Source organism: Stegostoma tigrinum, unplaced genomic scaffold (genome assembly GCF_030684315.1).
Source record: "Stegostoma tigrinum isolate sSteTig4 unplaced genomic scaffold, sSteTig4.hap1 scaffold_469, whole genome shotgun sequence".
NCBI classification, from domain to species: domain Eukaryota; kingdom Metazoa; phylum Chordata; class Chondrichthyes; order Orectolobiformes; family Stegostomatidae; genus Stegostoma; species Stegostoma tigrinum.
The window spans coordinates 1,336-19,315 of record NW_026728397.1 but is presented as its reverse complement, the minus strand read 5'-3'; the positions used below and the strand labels follow the sequence as shown (position 1 = coordinate 19,315).

Sequence of the window (17,980 nt, the reverse complement as noted above, 5' to 3'; positions counted from 1 at the left end):
AGACCGGAACTGTGCATGGTGCTCCCGGTGTGGGTCTGACTGAGGGATATAGAGACCGGAACTGTGCACGGTGCCCCCAGTGTGGGTCTCACTGAGGGATATCGAGACCGGAACTGTGCACGGTGCTCCTGGTGTGGGTCTGACTGAGGGATCTCGAGACAGGAACTGTGCACGGTGCTCCCGGTGTGGGTCTGACTGAGGGATACAGAGACAGGAACTGTGCACGGTGCTCCCAGTGTGGGTCTGACTGAGGGATATAGAGACCGGAACTGTGCACGGTGATCCCAGTGTTGGTCTAACTGAGGGAGAGAGAGACCGGAACTGTGCACGGTGCTGCCAGTGTGGGTCTAACTGAGGGATATAGAGACCGGAGCTGTGCACGGTGATCCCGGTGTGGGTCTGACTGAGGGATATAGAGACCGGAACTGTGCACGGTGCTCCCAGTGTGGGTCTGTCTGAGGGATATAGAGACTGGAACTGTGCACAGTGATCCCAGTGTGGGTCTGACTGAGGGATATAGAGACCGGAACTGTGCACGGTGCTCCCAGTGTGGGTCTGACTGAGGGATATAGAAACCGGAACTGTGCATGGTGCTCCCAGTGTGAGTCTAACTGAGGGATATAGAGACAGGAACTGTGCACGGTGCTCCCGGTGTGGGTCTGACTGAGGGATATAGAGACCGGAACTGTGCACAGTGCTCCCACTGTGGGTCTAACTGAGGGATATAGAGACCGGAACTGTGCACGGTGCACCCAGTGTGGGTCTGACTGAGGGATATAGAGACTGGAACTGTGCACGGTGCTCCAATTGTGGCTCTGACTGAGGGATATAGAGACCGGAACTGTGCACGGTGCTCCCAGTGTGGGTATGACTGAGGGATATAGAGACCGGAACTGTGCACGGTGCTTCCAGTGTGGGTCTGACTGAGGGATATAGAGACTGGAACTGTGCACGGTGCTCCCAGTGTGGGTCTAACTGAGGGATATAGAGACCGGAACTGTGCACGGTGCTCCCAGTGTGGGTCCTACTGAGGGATATAGACACCGGAACTGTGCACGGTGCTCCCGGTGTGGGTCTGACTGAGGGATATAGAGACCGGAACTGTGCACGGTGATCCCAGTGTGGGTCTGACTGAGGGATATAGAGACCGGAAATGTGCACGGTGATCCCAGTGTGGGTCTGACTGAGGGATATAGAGACCGGAACTGTGCACGGTGATCCCAGTGTTGGTCCTACTGAGGGATATAGAGACCGGAACTGTGCACGGTGCTCCCGGTGTGGGTCTGACTGAGGGATATAGAGACCGGAACTGTGCACGGTAATCCCAGTGTGGGTCTAACTGAGGGAGATAGAGACCGGAACTGTGCACGGTGCCCCCAGTGTGGGTCTCACTGAGGGATATAGAGACCGGAACTGTGCACGGTGCTCCCGGTGTGGGTCTGACTGAGGGATACAGAGACAGGAACTGTGCACGGTGCTCCCAGTGTGGGTCTGACTGAGGGATATAGAGACCGGAACTGTGCACGGTGATCCCAGTGTTGGTCTAACTGAGGGAGATAGAGACCGGAACTGTGCACGGTGCTGCCAGTGTGGGTCTGACTGAGGGATATAGAGACCGGAGCTGTGCACGGTGATCCCGGTGTGGGTCTGACTGAGGGATATAGAGACCGGAACTGTGCACGGTGCTCCCAGTGTGGGTCTAACTGAGGGATATAGAGACCGGAACTGTGCACGGTGCTCCCAGTGTGGGTCTAACTGAGGGATATAGAGACAGGAACTGTGCACGGTGATCCCGGTGTGGGTCTGACTGAGGGATATAGAGACCGGAACTGTGCACGGTGATCCCGGTGTGGGTCTGTCTGAGGGATATAGAGACTGGAACTGTGCACAGTGATCCCAGTGTGGGTCTGACTGAGGGATATAGAGACAGGAACTGTGCACGGTGCTCCCACTGTGGGTCTGACTGAGGGATACAGAGACCGGAACTGTGCACGGTGCTCCCAGTGTGTGTCTTACTGAGGGATATAGAGACCGGAACTGTGCACGGTGCTCCCAGTGTGGGTCTGACTGATTGATACAGAGACCGGAACTGTGCACGGCGCTCCCGGTGTGGGTCTGACTGAGGGATATAGAGACCGGAGCTGTGCACGGTGATCCCGGTGTGGGTCTGACTGAGGGATATAGAGACCGGAACTGTGCACGGTGCTCCCAGTGTGGGTCTGACTGAGGGATATCGAGACCGGAACTGTGCACGGTGCTCCCAGTGTGGGTCTAACTGAGGGATATAGAGACCGGTACTGTGCACGGTGCACCCAGTGTGGGTCTGACTGAGGGATATAGAGACTGGAACTGTGCACGGTGCTCCAATTGTGGCTCTGACTGAGGGATATAGAGACCGGAACTGTGCACGGTGCTCCCAGTGTGGGTATGACTGAGGGATATAGAGACCGGAACTGTGCACGGTGCTTCCAGTGTGGGTCTGACTGAGGGATATAGAGACTGGAACTGTGCACGGTGCTCCCAGTGTGGGTCTAACTGAGGGATATAGAGACCGGAACTGTGCACGGTGCTCCCAGTGTGGGTCCTACTGAGGGATATAGACACCGGAACTGTGCACGGTGCTCCCGGTGTGGGCCTGACTGAGGGATATAGAGACCGGAACTGTGCACGGTGATCCCAGTGTGGGTCTGACTGAGGGATATAGAGACCGGAAATGTGCACGGTGATCCCAGTGTGGGTCTGACTGAGGGATATAGAGACCGGAACTGTGCACGGTGATCCCAGTGTTGGTCCTACTGAGGGATATAGAGACCGGAACTGTGCACGGTGCTCCCGGTGTGGGTCTGACTGAGGGATATAGAGACCGGAACTGTGCACGGTGATCCCAGTGTGGGTCTGACTGAGTGATATAGAGACCGGAACTGTGCACGGTGATCCCAGTGTGGGTCTGACTGAGGGATATAGAGACCGGAACTGTGCACGGTGATCCCAGTGTTGGTCTAACTGAGGGAGATAGAGACCGGAACTGTGCACGGTGCTGCCAGTGTGGGTCTAACTGAGGGATATAGAGACCGGAACTGTGCACGGTGCTCCCGGTGTGGGTCTGACTGAGGGATACAGAGACCGGAACTGTGCATGGTGCTCCCGGTGTGGGTCTGACTGAGGGATATAGAGACCGGAACTGTGCACGGTGCCCCCAGTGTGGGTCTCACTGAGGGATATCGAGACCGGAACTGTGCACGGTGCTCCTGGTGTGGGTCTGACTGAGGGATCTCGAGACAGGAACTGTGCACGGTGCTCCCGGTGTGGGTCTGACTGAGGGATACAGAGACAGGAACTGTGCACGGTGCTCCCAGTGTGGGTCTGACTGAGGGATATAGAGACCGGAACTGTGCACGGTGATCCCAGTGTTGGTCTAACTGAGGGAGAGAGAGACCGGAACTGTGCACGGTGCTGCCAGTGTGGGTCTAACTGAGGGATATAGAGACCGGAACTGTGCACGGTGCTCCCGGTGTGGGTCTGACTGAGGGATACAGAGACCGGAACTGTGCACGGTGCTCCCGGTGTGGGTCTGACTGAGGGATATAGAGACCGGAACTGTGCACGGTGCCCCCAGTGTGGGTCTCACTGAGGGATATAGAGACCGGAACTGTGCACGGTGCTCCTGGTGTGGGTCTGACTGAGGGATCTCGAGACAGGAACTGTGCACGGTGCTCCCGGTGTGGGTCTGACTGAGGGATACAGAGACAGGAACTGTGCACGGTGCTCCCAGTGTGGGTCTGACTGAGGGATATAGAGACCGGAACTGTGCATGGTGCCCCCAGTGTGGGTCTAACTGAGAGATATAGAGACCGGAACTGTGCACGGTGATCCCGGTGTGGGTCTGACTGAGGGATATAGAGACCGGAGCTGTGCACGGTGATCCCGGTGTGGGTCTGACTGAGGGATATAGAGACCGGAACTGTGCACGGTGATCCCGGTGTGGGTCTGTCTGAGGGATATAGAGACCGGAACTGTGCACGGTGATCCCAGTGTTGGTCTAACTGAGGGAGATAGAGACCGGAACTGTGCACGGTGCTGCCAGTGTGGGTCTAACTGAGGGATATAGAGACAGGAACTCTGCACGGTGCTCCCAGTGTGGGTCTGACTGAGGGATATAGAGACCGGTACTGTGCACGGTGCACCCAGTGTGGGTCTGACTGAGGGATATAGAGACTGGAACTGTGCACGGTGCTCCAATTGTGGCTCTGACTGAGGGATATAGAGACCGGAACTGTGCACGGTGCTCCCAGTGTGGGTATGACTGAGGGATATAGAGACCGGAACTGTGCACGGTGCTTCCAGTGTGGGTCTGACTGAGGGATATAGAGACTGGAACTGTGCACGGTGCTCCCAGTGTGGGTCTAACTGAGGGATATAGAGACCGGAACTGTGCACGGTGCTCCCAGTGTGGGTCCTACTGAGGGATATAGACACCGGAACTGTGCACGGTGCTCCCGGTGTGGGCCTGACTGAGGGATATAGAGACCGGAACTGTGCACGGTGATCCCAGTGTGGGTCTGACTGAGGGATATAGAGACCGGAAATGTGCACGGTGATCCCAGTGTGGGTCTGACTGAGGGATATAGAGACCGGAACTGTGCACGGTGATCCCAGTGTTGGTCCTACTGAGGGATATAGAGACCGGAACTGTGCACGGTGCTCCCGGTGTGGGTCTGACTGAGGGATATAGAGACCGGAACTGTGCACGGTGATCCCAGTGTGGGTCTGACTGAGTGATATAGAGACCGGAACTGTGCACGGTGATCCCAGTGTGGGTCTGACTGAGGGATATAGAGACCGGAACTGTGCACGGTGATCCCAGTGTTGGTCTAACTGAGGGAGATAGAGACCGGAACTGTGCACGGTGCTGCCAGTGTGGGTCTAACTGAGGGATATAGAGACCGGAACTGTGCACGGTGCTCCCGGTGTGGGTCTGACTGAGGGATACAGAGACCGGAACTGTGCATGGTGCTCCCGGTGTGGGTCTGACTGAGGGATATAGAGACCGGAACTGTGCACGGTGCCCCCAGTGTGGGTCTCACTGAGGGATATCGAGACCGGAACTGTGCACGGTGCTCCTGGTGTGGGTCTGACTGAGGGATCTCGAGACAGGAACTGTGCACGGTGCTCCCGGTGTGGGTCTGACTGAGGGATACAGAGACAGGAACTGTGCACGGTGCTCCCAGTGTGGGTCTGACTGAGGGATATAGAGACCGGAACTGTGCACGGTGATCCCAGTGTTGGTCTAACTGAGGGAGAGAGAGACCGGAACTGTGCACGGTGCTGCCAGTGTGGGTCTAACTGAGGGATATAGAGACCGGAGCTGTGCACGGTGATCCCGGTGTGGGTCTGACTGAGGGATATAGAGACCGGAACTGTGCACGGTGATCCCGGTGTGGGTCTGTCTGAGGGATATAGAGACTGGAACTGTGCACAGTGATCCCAGTGTGGGTCTGACTGAGGGATATAGAGACCGGAACTGTGCACGGTGCTCCCAGTGTGGGTCTGACTGAGGGATATAGAAACCGGAACTGTGCATGGTGCTCCCAGTGTGAGTCTAACTGAGGGATATAGAGACAGGAACTGTGCACGGTGCTCCCGGTGTGGGTCTGACTGAGGGATATAGAGACCGGAACTGTGCACAGTGCTCCCACTGTGGGTCTAACTGAGGGATATAGAGACCGGAACTGTGCACGGTGCACCCAGTGTGGGTCTGACTGAGGGATATAGAGACTGGAACTGTGCACGGTGCTCCAATTGTGGCTCTGACTGAGGGATATAGAGACCGGAACTGTGCACGGTGCTCCCAGTGTGGGTATGACTGAGGGATATAGAGACCGGAACTGTGCACGGTGCTTCCAGTGTGGGTCTGACTGAGGGATATAGAGACTGGAACTGTGCACGGTGCTCCCAGTGTGGGTCTAACTGAGGGATATAGAGACCGGAACTGTGCACGGTGCTCCCAGTGTGGGTCCTACTGAGGGATATAGACACCGGAACTGTGCACGGTGCTCCCGGTGTGGGTCTGACTGAGGGATATAGAGACCGGAACTGTGCACGGTGATCCCAGTGTGGGTCTGACTGAGGGATATAGAGACCGGAAATGTGCACGGTGATCCCAGTGTGGGTCTGACTGAGGGATATAGAGACCGGAACTGTGCACGGTGATCCCAGTGTTGGTCCTACTGAGGGATATAGAGACCGGAACTGTGCACGGTGCTCCCGGTGTGGGTCGAACTGAGGGATATAGAGACCGGAACTGTGCACGGTGCTCCCAGTGTGGGTCTGACTGAGGGATATCGAGACTGGAACTGTGCACGGTGCTTCCAGTGTGGGTCTGACTGAGGGATATAGAGACCGGAACTGTGCACGGTGCTCCCCGTGTGGGTCTGACTGAGGGATATAGACACCGGAACTGTGCACGGTGCTCCCAGTGTGGGTCTGACTGAGGGATATAGAGACCGGAACTGTGCACGGTGCTCCCAGTGTGGGTCTAACTGAGGGATATAGAGACCGGAACTGTGCACGGTGCTCCCAGTGTGGGTCTGACTGAGGGATATAGAGACCGGAACTGTGCACGGTGCTCCCGGTGTGGGTCTAACTGAGGGATATAGAGACAGGAACTGTGCACAGTGCTCCCAGTGTGGGTCTAACTGAGGGATATAGAGACCGGAACTGTGCACGGTGCTCCCAGTGTGGGTCTAACTGAGGGATATAGAGACCGGAACTGTGCACGGTGCTCCCAGTGTGGGTCTGACTGAGGGATATAGAGACTGGAACTGTGCACGGTGCTCCCAGTGTGGGTCTGAATGTGGGATATAGAGACCGGAACTGTGCACGGTGCTCCCAGTGTGGGTCTAACTGAGGGATATAGAGACCGGAACTGTGCACGGTGCTCCCAGTGTGGGTCTAACTGAGGGATATAGAGACCGGAACTGTGCACGGTGCTCCCAGTGTGGGTCTAACTGAGGGATATAGAGACCGGAACTGTGCACGGTGATCCCGGTGTGGGTCTGACTGAGGGATATAGAGACCGGAACTGTGCACGGTGCTCCCAGTGTGGGTCTGACTGAGGGATATAGAGACTGGAACTGTGCACGGTGCTCCCAGTGTGGGTCTGACTGAGGGATATCGAGACTGGAACTGTGCACGGTGCTCCTAGTGTGGGTCTGACTGAGGGATATAGAGACCGGAACTGTGCACGGTGCTCCCAGTGTGGGTCTGACTGAGGGATATAGAGACCGGAACTGTGCACGGTGCTCCCAGTGTGGGTCTAACTGAGGGATATAGAGACCGGAACTGTGCACGGTGATCCCGGTGTGGTTCTGACTGAGGGATATAGAGACCGGAACTGTGCACGGTGCTCCCAGTGTGGGTCTGACTGAGGGATATAGAGACCGGAACTGTGCACGGTGCTCCCAGTGTGGGTCTGACTGAGGGATATAGAGACCGGAACTGTGCACGGTGCTCCCAGTGTGGGTCTGACTGAGGGATATAGAGACTGGAACTGTGCACGGTGCTCCCAGTGTGGGTCTAACTGAGGGATATAGAGACTGGAACTGTGCACGGTGCTACCAGTGTGGGTCTAACTGAGGGATACAGAGACCGGAACTGTGCACGGTGCTCCCAGTGTGGGTCTGACTGAGGGATATAGAGACCGGAACTGTACACGGTGCTCCCAGTGTGGGTCTCCCACGATCCGTACCTTTTTGTATTTCCTTGTAATCCACTTGTCCCAGTTTTTTGTCATGTCGATCCATTTCATTTCTCTCTGTCGCAGCACCTCTGTGGAGACTTCCTCACTCCTATTAACAAATTCAACAAACTTTATTCCTGTCACTTCCAATGTCGGAGGGTCAGTGCTGAGGGAGCGGGCACTGTCGGAGGGTCAGTGCTGAGGGAGCGTGCACTGTCGGAGGGTCAGTGCTGAGGGAGCGGGCACTGTCGGAGGGTCAGTGCTGAGGGAGCGGGCACTGTCGGAGGGTCAGTGCTGAGGGGGTGGGCACTGTCGGAGGGTCAGCGCTGAGGGAGGGGTCTCTGTCGAAGGGTCAGTGCTGAGGGAGCGGACACTGTCGGAGGGTCAGTGCTGAGGGAGTGGACACTGTCGGAGGGTCAGTGCTGAGGGGGTGGGCACTGTCGGAGGGTCAGTGCTGAGGGAGCGGGCACTGTTGGAGGGTCAGTGCTGAGGGAGTGGACACTGTCGGAGGGTCAGTGCTGAGGGGGTGGGCACTGTTGGAGGGTCAGTGCTGAGGGAGTGGGCACTGTCGGAGGGTCAGTGCTGAGGGGGTGGGCACTGTTGGAGGGTCAGTGCTGAGGGAGTGGGCACTGTCGGAGGGTCAGTGCTGAGGGAGCGGGCACTGTCGGAGGGTCAGTGGTGAGGGAGTGGGCACTGTCGGAGGGTCAGTGCTGAGGGAGCGGGCACTGTCGGAGGGTCAATACCGAGGGAGCGGGCACTGTCCCTGTAGCACAACCTCCTTGAAGTATCCTGTACGTTTCATCCTTCTAAACTCCCAATGAGTACAGGCCCAACCAACTCAACCTCTCCTTGTCAGACAGTCCTTCCATACCCAGGATCAGCTGAGTGAACCTTTTCCTTATATATTTCCTCAGATAAGGGGCCACAAAACTGGTCATGGAATCCCAGCTGTGTTCTGACTAGTTTTAGCAAACCCTCCTTACTTTCATAATCCATTCCCTCTGAAATAAAAGCCAACATTCCATTTGCCTTCCCTATTGCCCGCTGAACTCGGATGCTGGCTTTTTGTGAGTTGTGAATGAGGATTCCCAAATCCTTCTGCTCTGTAGCTTTCTGCAGTCTTTCTCTAATTAAATAATGTTCAACTCCTCTATTCTTCTTGCCAAAGTGCATCACTTCACATTCCCCACATTCTGTTCCATCTGCCACATTTATATCCACTCACTGAACCTGTCTGTATCCCTGTGAGACTCTAACACCCTCACCACTCGCCTTCCTCACTATTTTTGTGTTATCTGCAAACTCCGTGATGCTGCATTCATATCCAAGTCACGAATATAGATTGTGAATAATTGTGACCCCAGCACTGATCGCTGTGGGACTTCGCTAGTTATTGTTCCTGTCCTGAAAATACCACCTGCCTTTATCCCAAACCACAGGCTCTGATCTTGTGAAGCAGCCTCACCTCAGGTACCTGAGTCAATGCCTTCTGGAAATCCAAATACATTACAGCCACCACTCCCTGTTTAACATTCCTACGGGTTACCTCCTCAAAGGATTGAAATCAGTTTGTCAGACTCAACTGCCCCCTTTTCAGCCCCTCCTGCCCTTTTTTAAAATGATGCATTTCTGAATAGAACACAGATCAGTGCAGCACAGCACAGGCCCTTCGGTCCCATGATGTTGTGCTGAACTTTAACCCTAAACCTGAGGTCTGTCTAACCTCCACCCCTACCTTATACTATCATCCATTTGCCTATTTAACAGCTGCCTAAATGCCCCTAATGAGGCCGACTCCACTACCCTCTCCGGCAATGCATTCCACGCTCCGACCACGCTCTGAGTAAAGAACCTACCTCTGACGTCTCCCCTATATCTATCCCCACTCACTTTAAAACAATGCCCCTTGTAACAGCTACCTCCACCCTCGGAAAAACTCTCTGGCTGTCCACTCTATCTATATCTCTGCTCATTTTGTACACCTCTATCAAATCACCTCTCATCCTTTGTCGCTCTAAAGAGAAAAGCCCGAGCGCTCTCAACCTTTCCTCGTAAGACCTTCCCTCCATTCCAGGCAACATCCTGGCAAATCTCCTCTGCACCCTTTCCAACGCCTCCACATCCTTCCTGTCATGAATGTGTTTTTATGTCCTGTGTAATGGAATTTAACATTTCCCGAAAACAGGCCCTCAGCCAACTGACCTGTTTTTTTAAAATCGGCTTTTTCAATAAAAGAATTACATCGGTAGTTCACCCCTCATCGTCATACAGCCCGGAAACAGACCCTTCAGTCCATGCCAACGTCATCCCAAACTGACCTCGTCCCAGCTGCCTGCCCCTCGCCCATATCTGTCCTGATGAAGGGCCCAGGCCTGACCTTCCTGCTCCTCTGATGCTGCCTGACCTGCTGTGTTCCTCCAGCTCCACGCTGTGTCATCTCCCCCAAAACCTTTCCCATTGATCTAGCTCACCAAATCTCTTTTCAACTTTCTGACTGTACATTGCTTCTTCAGGAAGTTCATTCCACACGCGAACCTTCGTCTGTTTAAAACATTTGTTCCTTGTGTCCTTTTTTAAATCTCTATCCTCTCACCCCCGCGGTATCGAAATCCCCCCAGCCTAAACAAAACCTTACCAATACCCCTGGTGATTTTATAACCTCCTATCAGGTCGTCTCCCAACCCGCTACACTCCAGTCCCAGCCTCTCCTTATCACTCAAACCCCTCTATTCCCGGCAACATCCTGGTAAATCTCTCCTGAACCCCTTCCAGCTCAATAATATCCTTCCTATCGCAGCGCCACCCAGACTGGACACAGTAGTCTAAGAGAGGCTTCACCAACATCCCTGTCCAACCTCAACATGACTTTCCCAACTCTTGGACTTCTCCAGAATCTGAGAATTCCTGGAAGATTAATCCTGAGGGTACACCCACTATCTCTGAAGTCACTTCTCTCACTATCCGAGGATGTATCCCATTAGATCCAGGGGACTTGTCGATCTTTAGTTTCCGATCTGATCTGCTGATCACGTTTTCTCTCGTGACTATTATTATATTTATTTTCTCTTCTATTTTTGTTTCTTAATTACTTCATCGCTTTGGAATGCTTTTAGTGCTTTCTTCTGCAAAGGCTGCGCAGGTATTTATTAAACTGCTCTGCCAGTTCCCGGTTTCCCATTACAATCTCCCCAGCGTCAGTCTTTCGGCAACACACGCTCATGTCAGCTTCTAGAGGCATAGAGCTGTACACTATGGGAAGAGACCCTTCGGTCCAACTTGTACCTGCCATCCTAAATTAATCTTGTCCCATTTGCCAGCATTTCACCCATATCCCTCTAAACCCTTCCTGCCCCTGTCGCCATCCAGATGCCTTTTAAATGCTGTAACTGTACCAGCCCCCACCACTTCCTCTGGCAGCTCATTCCGGACACGGCCCACCCTCAGGTCCCTTTTAAATCTTTCCTCTCTCACCCTAAACCTATGCCCCTCTAGTTTTGGACCTCCCTACCTTGTGGAAAAGGCCTTCACCTACTCACCCTAACATCCCCCCTGTTATTTTATAAATTTCTCCAAGGTCGCCCATTAGCCTCCAACGCTCCAGGGAGGACAGCCCCAGCCTATTCAGCCTCTCCCTGTAGCTCAAACCCTCCAAACCCTGGTAATATCCTTCGAATCTTTTCTGAACCCTTTCAAGTTTCACACCATCTTCCCTTAGCAGGGAGGTAAGAACTGAGCATAACATTCCATTTTTATGCTCACCTGTGTCTTCTCCTACTCCCTTGCTTTAATTTACAGAAGCTCTTGCAGTCTATCTTTACGTTGCTTGCAAGTTCGCTCTCGAAGTTTATTTTCTCCCTCAAGTCTTCTTTGGCTATCTTTTGTTGGTTTTGTAGCCTTTCCCAATTCTCTGGCTCACCACAAATCTCGACCACGATGTTTCAATCTGATTCTATCCTTATCTTAATAAAGACCGAAAGAACTGCGGACGCTGTAAATCAGGAACAAAAACAGAAGTTGCCGGAAAAGCTCAGCAGGGTCTGGCAGCATCTGCACAGGAAAAAAACAGAATTAACGCTTTGGGTCGCAGTTCTGAGGAAGGTTCATCAGACCCAAAGCATTAACTCTGCTTTTTTTCCCCTTTCACTGATGCTGCCAGACCTGCTGAGCTTTTCCAGCAACAAAATCTGTTTTGTTTTTGTTTTCGATCCTTATCTTCCCTGGTTAGCCTTGGGCTGGGTTAACTCCTATTCCGGCATCCGACTTACTCACTGACTCTGCCTTGAGCATGAGCTGTTTTATTGAACGTGGGTAAATGGTTCTCACAGTCTCTGGGGCTCAATCATTTCCCAGCTCCGAGCATCCAGATCTGTTCTCTTTCTGAGACAGTAGGAACTGCAGATGCTGGAGAATCCGCCACAACAAGGTGTGGAGCTGGATGAACGCAGCAGGCCAAGCAGCATCAGAGGGGCAGGAAGGCTGACGTTTCGGATTTTCTGGAGAGAAGGGTCTAGGCCCGAAACATCAGCCTTCCTGCTCCTCTGATGCTGCTTGGCCTGCTGCGTTCATCCAGCTTCACACCGTGTTGTCTCAGATTCTGTTTCTTGTCTGGTTGGTCAGGGCCTACAGTTGGCGTGCACAGACTGTGCCAGACTGAGACCGAGGGAGCATGCTGTCGGAAATTTGGTTCAAAGTGGGAATTCAATTTGATTTCCCCCCTTTCCAACTCCAGTTTTTTGAGGGTCTGTCAGATTTAGGAGGTTAGCCATTCAGTTAAAATAGCCTGGTGAAAGCAGTTGGCTTGCAACTGTTAGTGGATCAGTCCAAACAGCTGGGATCCTGTCCCTGGTTGAGGTGTTGATCACTGAAGATCTATTTTCTAGCTGTTTCACTCTCAGTACTCCCCTCTCTCTCTGTCTATTTCTGTCACCAGCTGTCAATCTCTCTCTCTCTCTCTCTCTCTCTCTCCCTCTCTCTCCTTCTTCATTCTCTCTCTGTCCAGTTCATTCAATGTCTCTTTGATTTTCTTTCTGTCTCTCTCTGTCGCTCTGTCTCACTCTCTCTGGAACCTGTCGAATTCTTTACCCCAGAGGGCTGTTGAGATTGGGTAGAAGTCTATAACTATAATTATATTTAAGATTTTTGATCAGGAAGGGGAATGGAGAGGGATGGTGAGAGTGGAGATGAGGATGGTCAGATCAGCCACAATCTCATTGGATAGCAGAGCAGACTCAATGGGCTGAATGGCCTGTTGCTGATCCTATGTCTTAGGTCTCTCACACACTGTTAGCGCTCCCATTATCTCGCTCCTTCGCTCTATCGGTCTTTCTGACTACTTTCCTTTCTCTATTTTTCTCTCTCTTTCTCTTTCTCCCCCACTCTCTCTCTCTCTCTTCCCTCTCTCTCTCTCCTTCTCTCTCTCCCCACCTCTCTCTATCTCTCTCTCTCTCCCCACCTCTCTCTATCTCTCTCTCTCTCTCCTCAGCTCTCTCTATCTCTCTCTCTTTCTGTGTCTCTGTCTCTCTCTCTATCTATCTATCTAGCTCTCTCTATGTCTCTCCCTCTCTCTCTATCTCTCTTTCTCTATCTATCTATCTATCTCTCTCTAGGTCTCTCCCCATCTCTCTCTCTCTCCCTCTGCCTCTCTCTCTCTATCTCTCTCTACCTCTCTCTCTCTCCCACCTCTCTCTGTCTCTCTCTCTCTCTCTCTTTCTTTCCTCACCTCTCTCTCTCCCCACCTCTCCCCATCTCTCTCTGCCTCTCTCTCTCTCTTCCCCTCTATCTCTTTCTCTCTATCTATCTCTCTCTGTCCCTCGCTCTCGATCTCTCTCTCTCTCTCTCTTCCCTCTCTCTGTCTCTGTCTCTGGCTCTCTCTCTCTCTCCATCTCTCTCTCTCTCTCTTCGCCCCTCTCTCTCTCTCTCTCTCTCTCTCCCCCCCCCCTCAAGAAAGGTAAAATTTGTGTTTGAGGCAGCCCAGAGAAGGTTCACTCAGCTGATCCTGGGTATGGAAGGACTGTCTGACAAGGAGAGGTTGAGTTGGTTGGGCCTGTACTCATTGGGAGTTTAGAAGGATGAAACGTACAGGATACTTAGGGGTTTGACAGAGAAGGTGTGTACGGATTGTTCCCCCTGGTGAGGCAGTCTAGGACCAGAGGGACATCATCTCAGAGTAAGGGGTCATCCATTGAAGACAGAGATGAGCAGGAGGTCTTCTCTGAGAGGAGTGAATCTGTGGAATTCTTTACTGCAGAGGGGGCTGTCGAGCTTGGGCCATTGGGTACATTCAGGGCTAAGGGAAACAGATTTTTAATCAGGAAGAGTATTTGAGGGTTAGTGCGAAAAGACAGGGAAGTGGAATTGGACAGCTATAATCTCATTGAATGGATATTTCTGTGTGTCTCTCTGTCTCTCTCTCTCTCTCTCTCTCTCTCTCTTTCTGTATCTCTCTCTCTCTCTGTCTCTCACTCTCTGTGTGTCTCTCTCTCTCTCTCTGTCTCTCTCTGTGTCTCTCTCTCTCTCTGTGTCTCTCTCTGTGTCTCTCTCTGTGTCTCTCTCTCTCTCTCTTTCTGTATCTCTCTCTCTCTCTGTCTCTCACTCTCTGTGTGTCTCTCTCTCTCTCTCTGTCTCTCTCTGTGTCTCTCTCTCTCTCTCTCTCTCTCTGTGTGTCTCTCTCTCTCTGTGTGTGTCTCTCTCTCTGTGTCTCTCTCTGTGTCTCTCTCTGTGTCTCTCTCTCGCTCTCTGTGTCTCTCTCTCTCTCTGTCTCTCTCTCTCTGTGTCTCTCTCTCTGTGTCTCTCTCTGTCTCTCTCTCTCTGTCTCTCTCTCTCTCTCTCTCTGTGTCTCTCTCTCTCTCTCTCTCTCTCTCTGTGTCTCTCTCTCTGTGTCTCTCTCTCTGTGTCTCTCTTTCTGTCTCTCTCCCTCTCTCTGTCGCCTTCTGTCTCTCTCTCTCTCTTTCTGTCTCTTTCTCTCTGTCTCTCTAACTCTCTCTCTCTATCTCTCTCTGTTTCTCTCTCTCTCTCTGCCTCTCTGTCTCTCTCTTTCTCTCTCTCTCTATCTTTCTCCCTCTGTCTCTCTCTATCTATCTTTCTCTCTCTCTGTCTCTCTCTATCTATCTTTCTCTCTATCTATCTATCACTCTCTCGCTCTGTCTGTCTGTCTGTCTCTCTCTGTGTATTTCTCTCTCTCTGTCTCTATCTCTCTCTGTTTTTCTCTCCGTCTCTGTGTGTTTCTCTCTCTCTCTCTGTCTCTCCCTGTGTGCCCTCCCTTCCTGTCTGAGACAGATGCGGTGAGGAATGGAGTGTGTGCTCTGACAGGCCTTCGAGGGAGGCCCAGGTGCCATGGTGAACCCCAGTCAGCCATCTTGATGGCTGGGTATGGCCGGTGCCTCTCTCTCTCTCTCAGATCGTACTTCCTCTTTTGTGTTGTGTTCAGCTGAACCTTTAGGCACAGGTTCCACGCAGTTAGGGCGGCCGATACTGATGACAGGATGTGGTGAGGGTGAACTGGAAAGCTGATTAAAAAAAAAACCGCTCTTTGAAACAGCTCAGCTCCTCTCCTGAATGTCATCGCCCATAGGCTCGATGGGGGCTTAACATTGCGACCAGGCCTTGGGCAGGCCGGCTCGGGTTCCCCCCAGAGCCCCTCCTAACACACTACCCCTGATGGTATCAAGCTGAAGGGAGGGACCAGGTGACAGGGAGCAGACCCCCTTCCTCCCGGGAGTACGGCCGAGGGAGAACCTTAGACGAGGCTTTGAGTCCCATAATCTACAGCACACTGGCCCAAGCAGCAGACCTAGGCATCTGTTTCCCTGATAACAGGCCCATTTCCCGGTCACTACAATGATGTTGTTGTGGACTGGGGCTACATAGGCCGAGTCTCCATGGTAACAGGCCCGGGGAGGGCATTTAGGCCCAGTTCCCTGTCACTGCGATAATATTGTTGTGGACTGGGGCTACATAGGCCGAGTCTCCATGGTAACAGGCCCGGGGAGGGCATTTAGGCCCAGTTCCCTGTCACTGCGATAATATTGTTGTGGACTGGGGCTACATAGGCCGAGTCTCCATGGTAACAGGCCCGGGGAGGGCATTTAGGCCCAGTTCCCTGTCACTGCGATAATATTGTTGTGGACTGGGGCTACATAGACTGAGTATCCATGGTAACAGGCCCGGGGAGGGCATTAAAGGTTATGACTGTCCTCACACTTACAGGCCCATGGTGTTGCCGGGGTGGGGGTGGGGGGTTGTTCAGGCCTACTCCACAGGAGAAAGGCCTTAGGCCTGTTCCTATCGTAGTTGTCATGGGCCCTTGGGGAGAGGGTGTGGGAGTTCAGGCCATCTGGTGTTCCCATGGTAACGGAGCCGATGGTGATTTGGGACCGGCCGTGTTGCCGTGGTGCTACTTACTCTCCAGTGAACTGCGAACCCCCGATGAACCCGTATTTGTCCGTTTGGCGGTAGGCCGGGGCTCCATTGATCTCAGAGTCAGAGCCGATGGAGCTGCCGTCGTCTGCATTGAGGTCCAGCCTCGTGTTCAAGGTGTCGGTCAGCTCCTCCATCGCGCTGTTCAGGCTCTCCGTGTCCTGGAGGCTTCTCTTGGACTGGGAGGCCCAAGCCATGGCCTCATATCCTGAGGTCAAAGTTCGGGCACGCCACTGGGAGCAAAGAGAGACAGAGGGGAAAGTGAGATAGAAAACTACCATGTAGATCAGCCCTAATCGACCTGAAATATAGCGAAGGGGCTGAATGGCCTCCTGCTGTCCCCCTGTGTAACAGGCTGGGGAAGGGGCTGAATGGCCTCCTGCTGTTCCCCTGTGTAACAGGCTGGGGAAGGGGCTGAATGGCCTCCTGCTGTTCCCCTGTGTAACAGGCTGGGGAAGGGGCTGAATGGCCTCCTGCTGTTCCCCTGTGTAACAGGCTGGGGAAGGGGCTGAATGGCCTCCTGCTGTCCCCCTGTGTAACAGGCCGGGGAAGGGGCTGAATGGCCTCATGCTGTCCCCCTGTGTAACAGGCCGGGGAAGGGGCTGAATGGCCTCCTGCTGTCCCCCTGTGTAACAGGCTGGGGAAGGGGCTGAATGGCCTCCTGCTGTCCCCCTGTGTAACAGGCCGGGGAAGGGGCTGAATGGCCTCCTGCTGTCCCCCTGTGTAACAGGCTGGAGAAGGGGCTGAATGGCCTCCTGCTGTCCCCCTGTGTAACAGGCTGGGGAAGGGGCTGAATGGCCTCCTGCTGCCCCCCTGTGTAACAGGCCGGGGAAGGGGCTGAATGGCCTCCTGCTGCCCCCCTGTGTAACAGGCTGGGGAAGGGGCTGAATGGCCTCCTGCTGCCCCCCTGTGTAACAGGCTGGAGAAGGGGCTGAATGGCCTCCTGCTGTCCCCCTGTGTAACAGGCTGGAGAAGGGGCTGAATGGCCTCCTGCTGTCCCCCTGTGTAACAGGCTGGAGAAGGGGCTGAATGGCCTCCTGCTGTCCCCCTGTGTAACAGGCCGGGGAAGGGGCTGAATGGCCTCCTGCTGTCCCCCTGTGTAACAGGCCGGGGAAGGGGCTGAATGGCCTCATGCTGTCCCCCTGTGTAACAGGCCGGGGAAGGGGCTGAATGGCCTCCTGCTGTCCCCCTGTGTAACAGGCCGGGGAAGGGGCTGAATGGCCTCCTGCTGCCCCCCTGTGTAACAGGCTGGGGAAGGGGCTGAATGGCCTCCTGCTGTCCCCCTGTGTAACAGGCCGGGGAAGGGGCTGAATGGCCTCCTGCTGCCCCCCTGTGTAACAGGCCGGGGAAGGGGCTGAATGGCCTCCTGCTGCCCCCCTGTGTAACAGGCCGGAGAAGGGGCTGAATGGCCTCCTGCTGTCCCCCTGTGTAACAGGCTGGAGAAGGGGCTGAATGGCCTCCTGCTGTCCCCCTGTGTAACAGGCTGGAGAAGGGGCTGAATGGCCTCCTGCTGTCCCCCTGTGTAACAGGCCGGGGAAGGGGCTGAATGGCCTCCTGCTGTCCCCCTGTGTAACAGGCCGGGGAAGGGGCTGAATGGCCTCATGCTGTCCCCCTGTGTAACAGGCCGGGGAAGGGGCTGAATGGCCTCCTGCTGTCCCCCTGTGTAACAGGCTGGGGAAGGGGCTGAATGGCCTCCTGCTGTCCCCCTGTGTAACAGGCCGGGGAAGGGGCTGAATGGCCTCCTGCTGTCCCCCTGTGTAACAGGCCGGGGAAGGGGCTGAATGGCCTCCTGCTGTCCCCCTGTGTAACAGGCTGGGGAAGGGGCTG

The 17,980-nt window shown here is 54.1% G+C and overlaps 1 protein-coding gene across 1 annotated transcript in view; it reads right to left on the bottom strand.

The window, feature by feature from the left end:
* The window catches only part of LOC125449556 (TBC1 domain family member 10A-like), a 40,758-nt gene extending 23,803 nt beyond the window's left edge, over positions 1-16,955 (bottom strand). The window contains exons 1-2 of the mRNA XM_059644049.1: positions 16,139-16,955; positions 7,748-7,847 (exon numbers count right to left, since the gene is read on the bottom strand). Coding sequence (XP_059500032.1) covers positions 7,748-7,847; positions 16,139-16,722 — 684 coding nt within the window. The 5' untranslated portion in view covers positions 16,723-16,955. The remainder of the gene's footprint in view (positions 1-7,747; positions 7,848-16,138) is intronic.
* Positions 16,956-17,980: the final 1,025 nt, after the last annotated feature.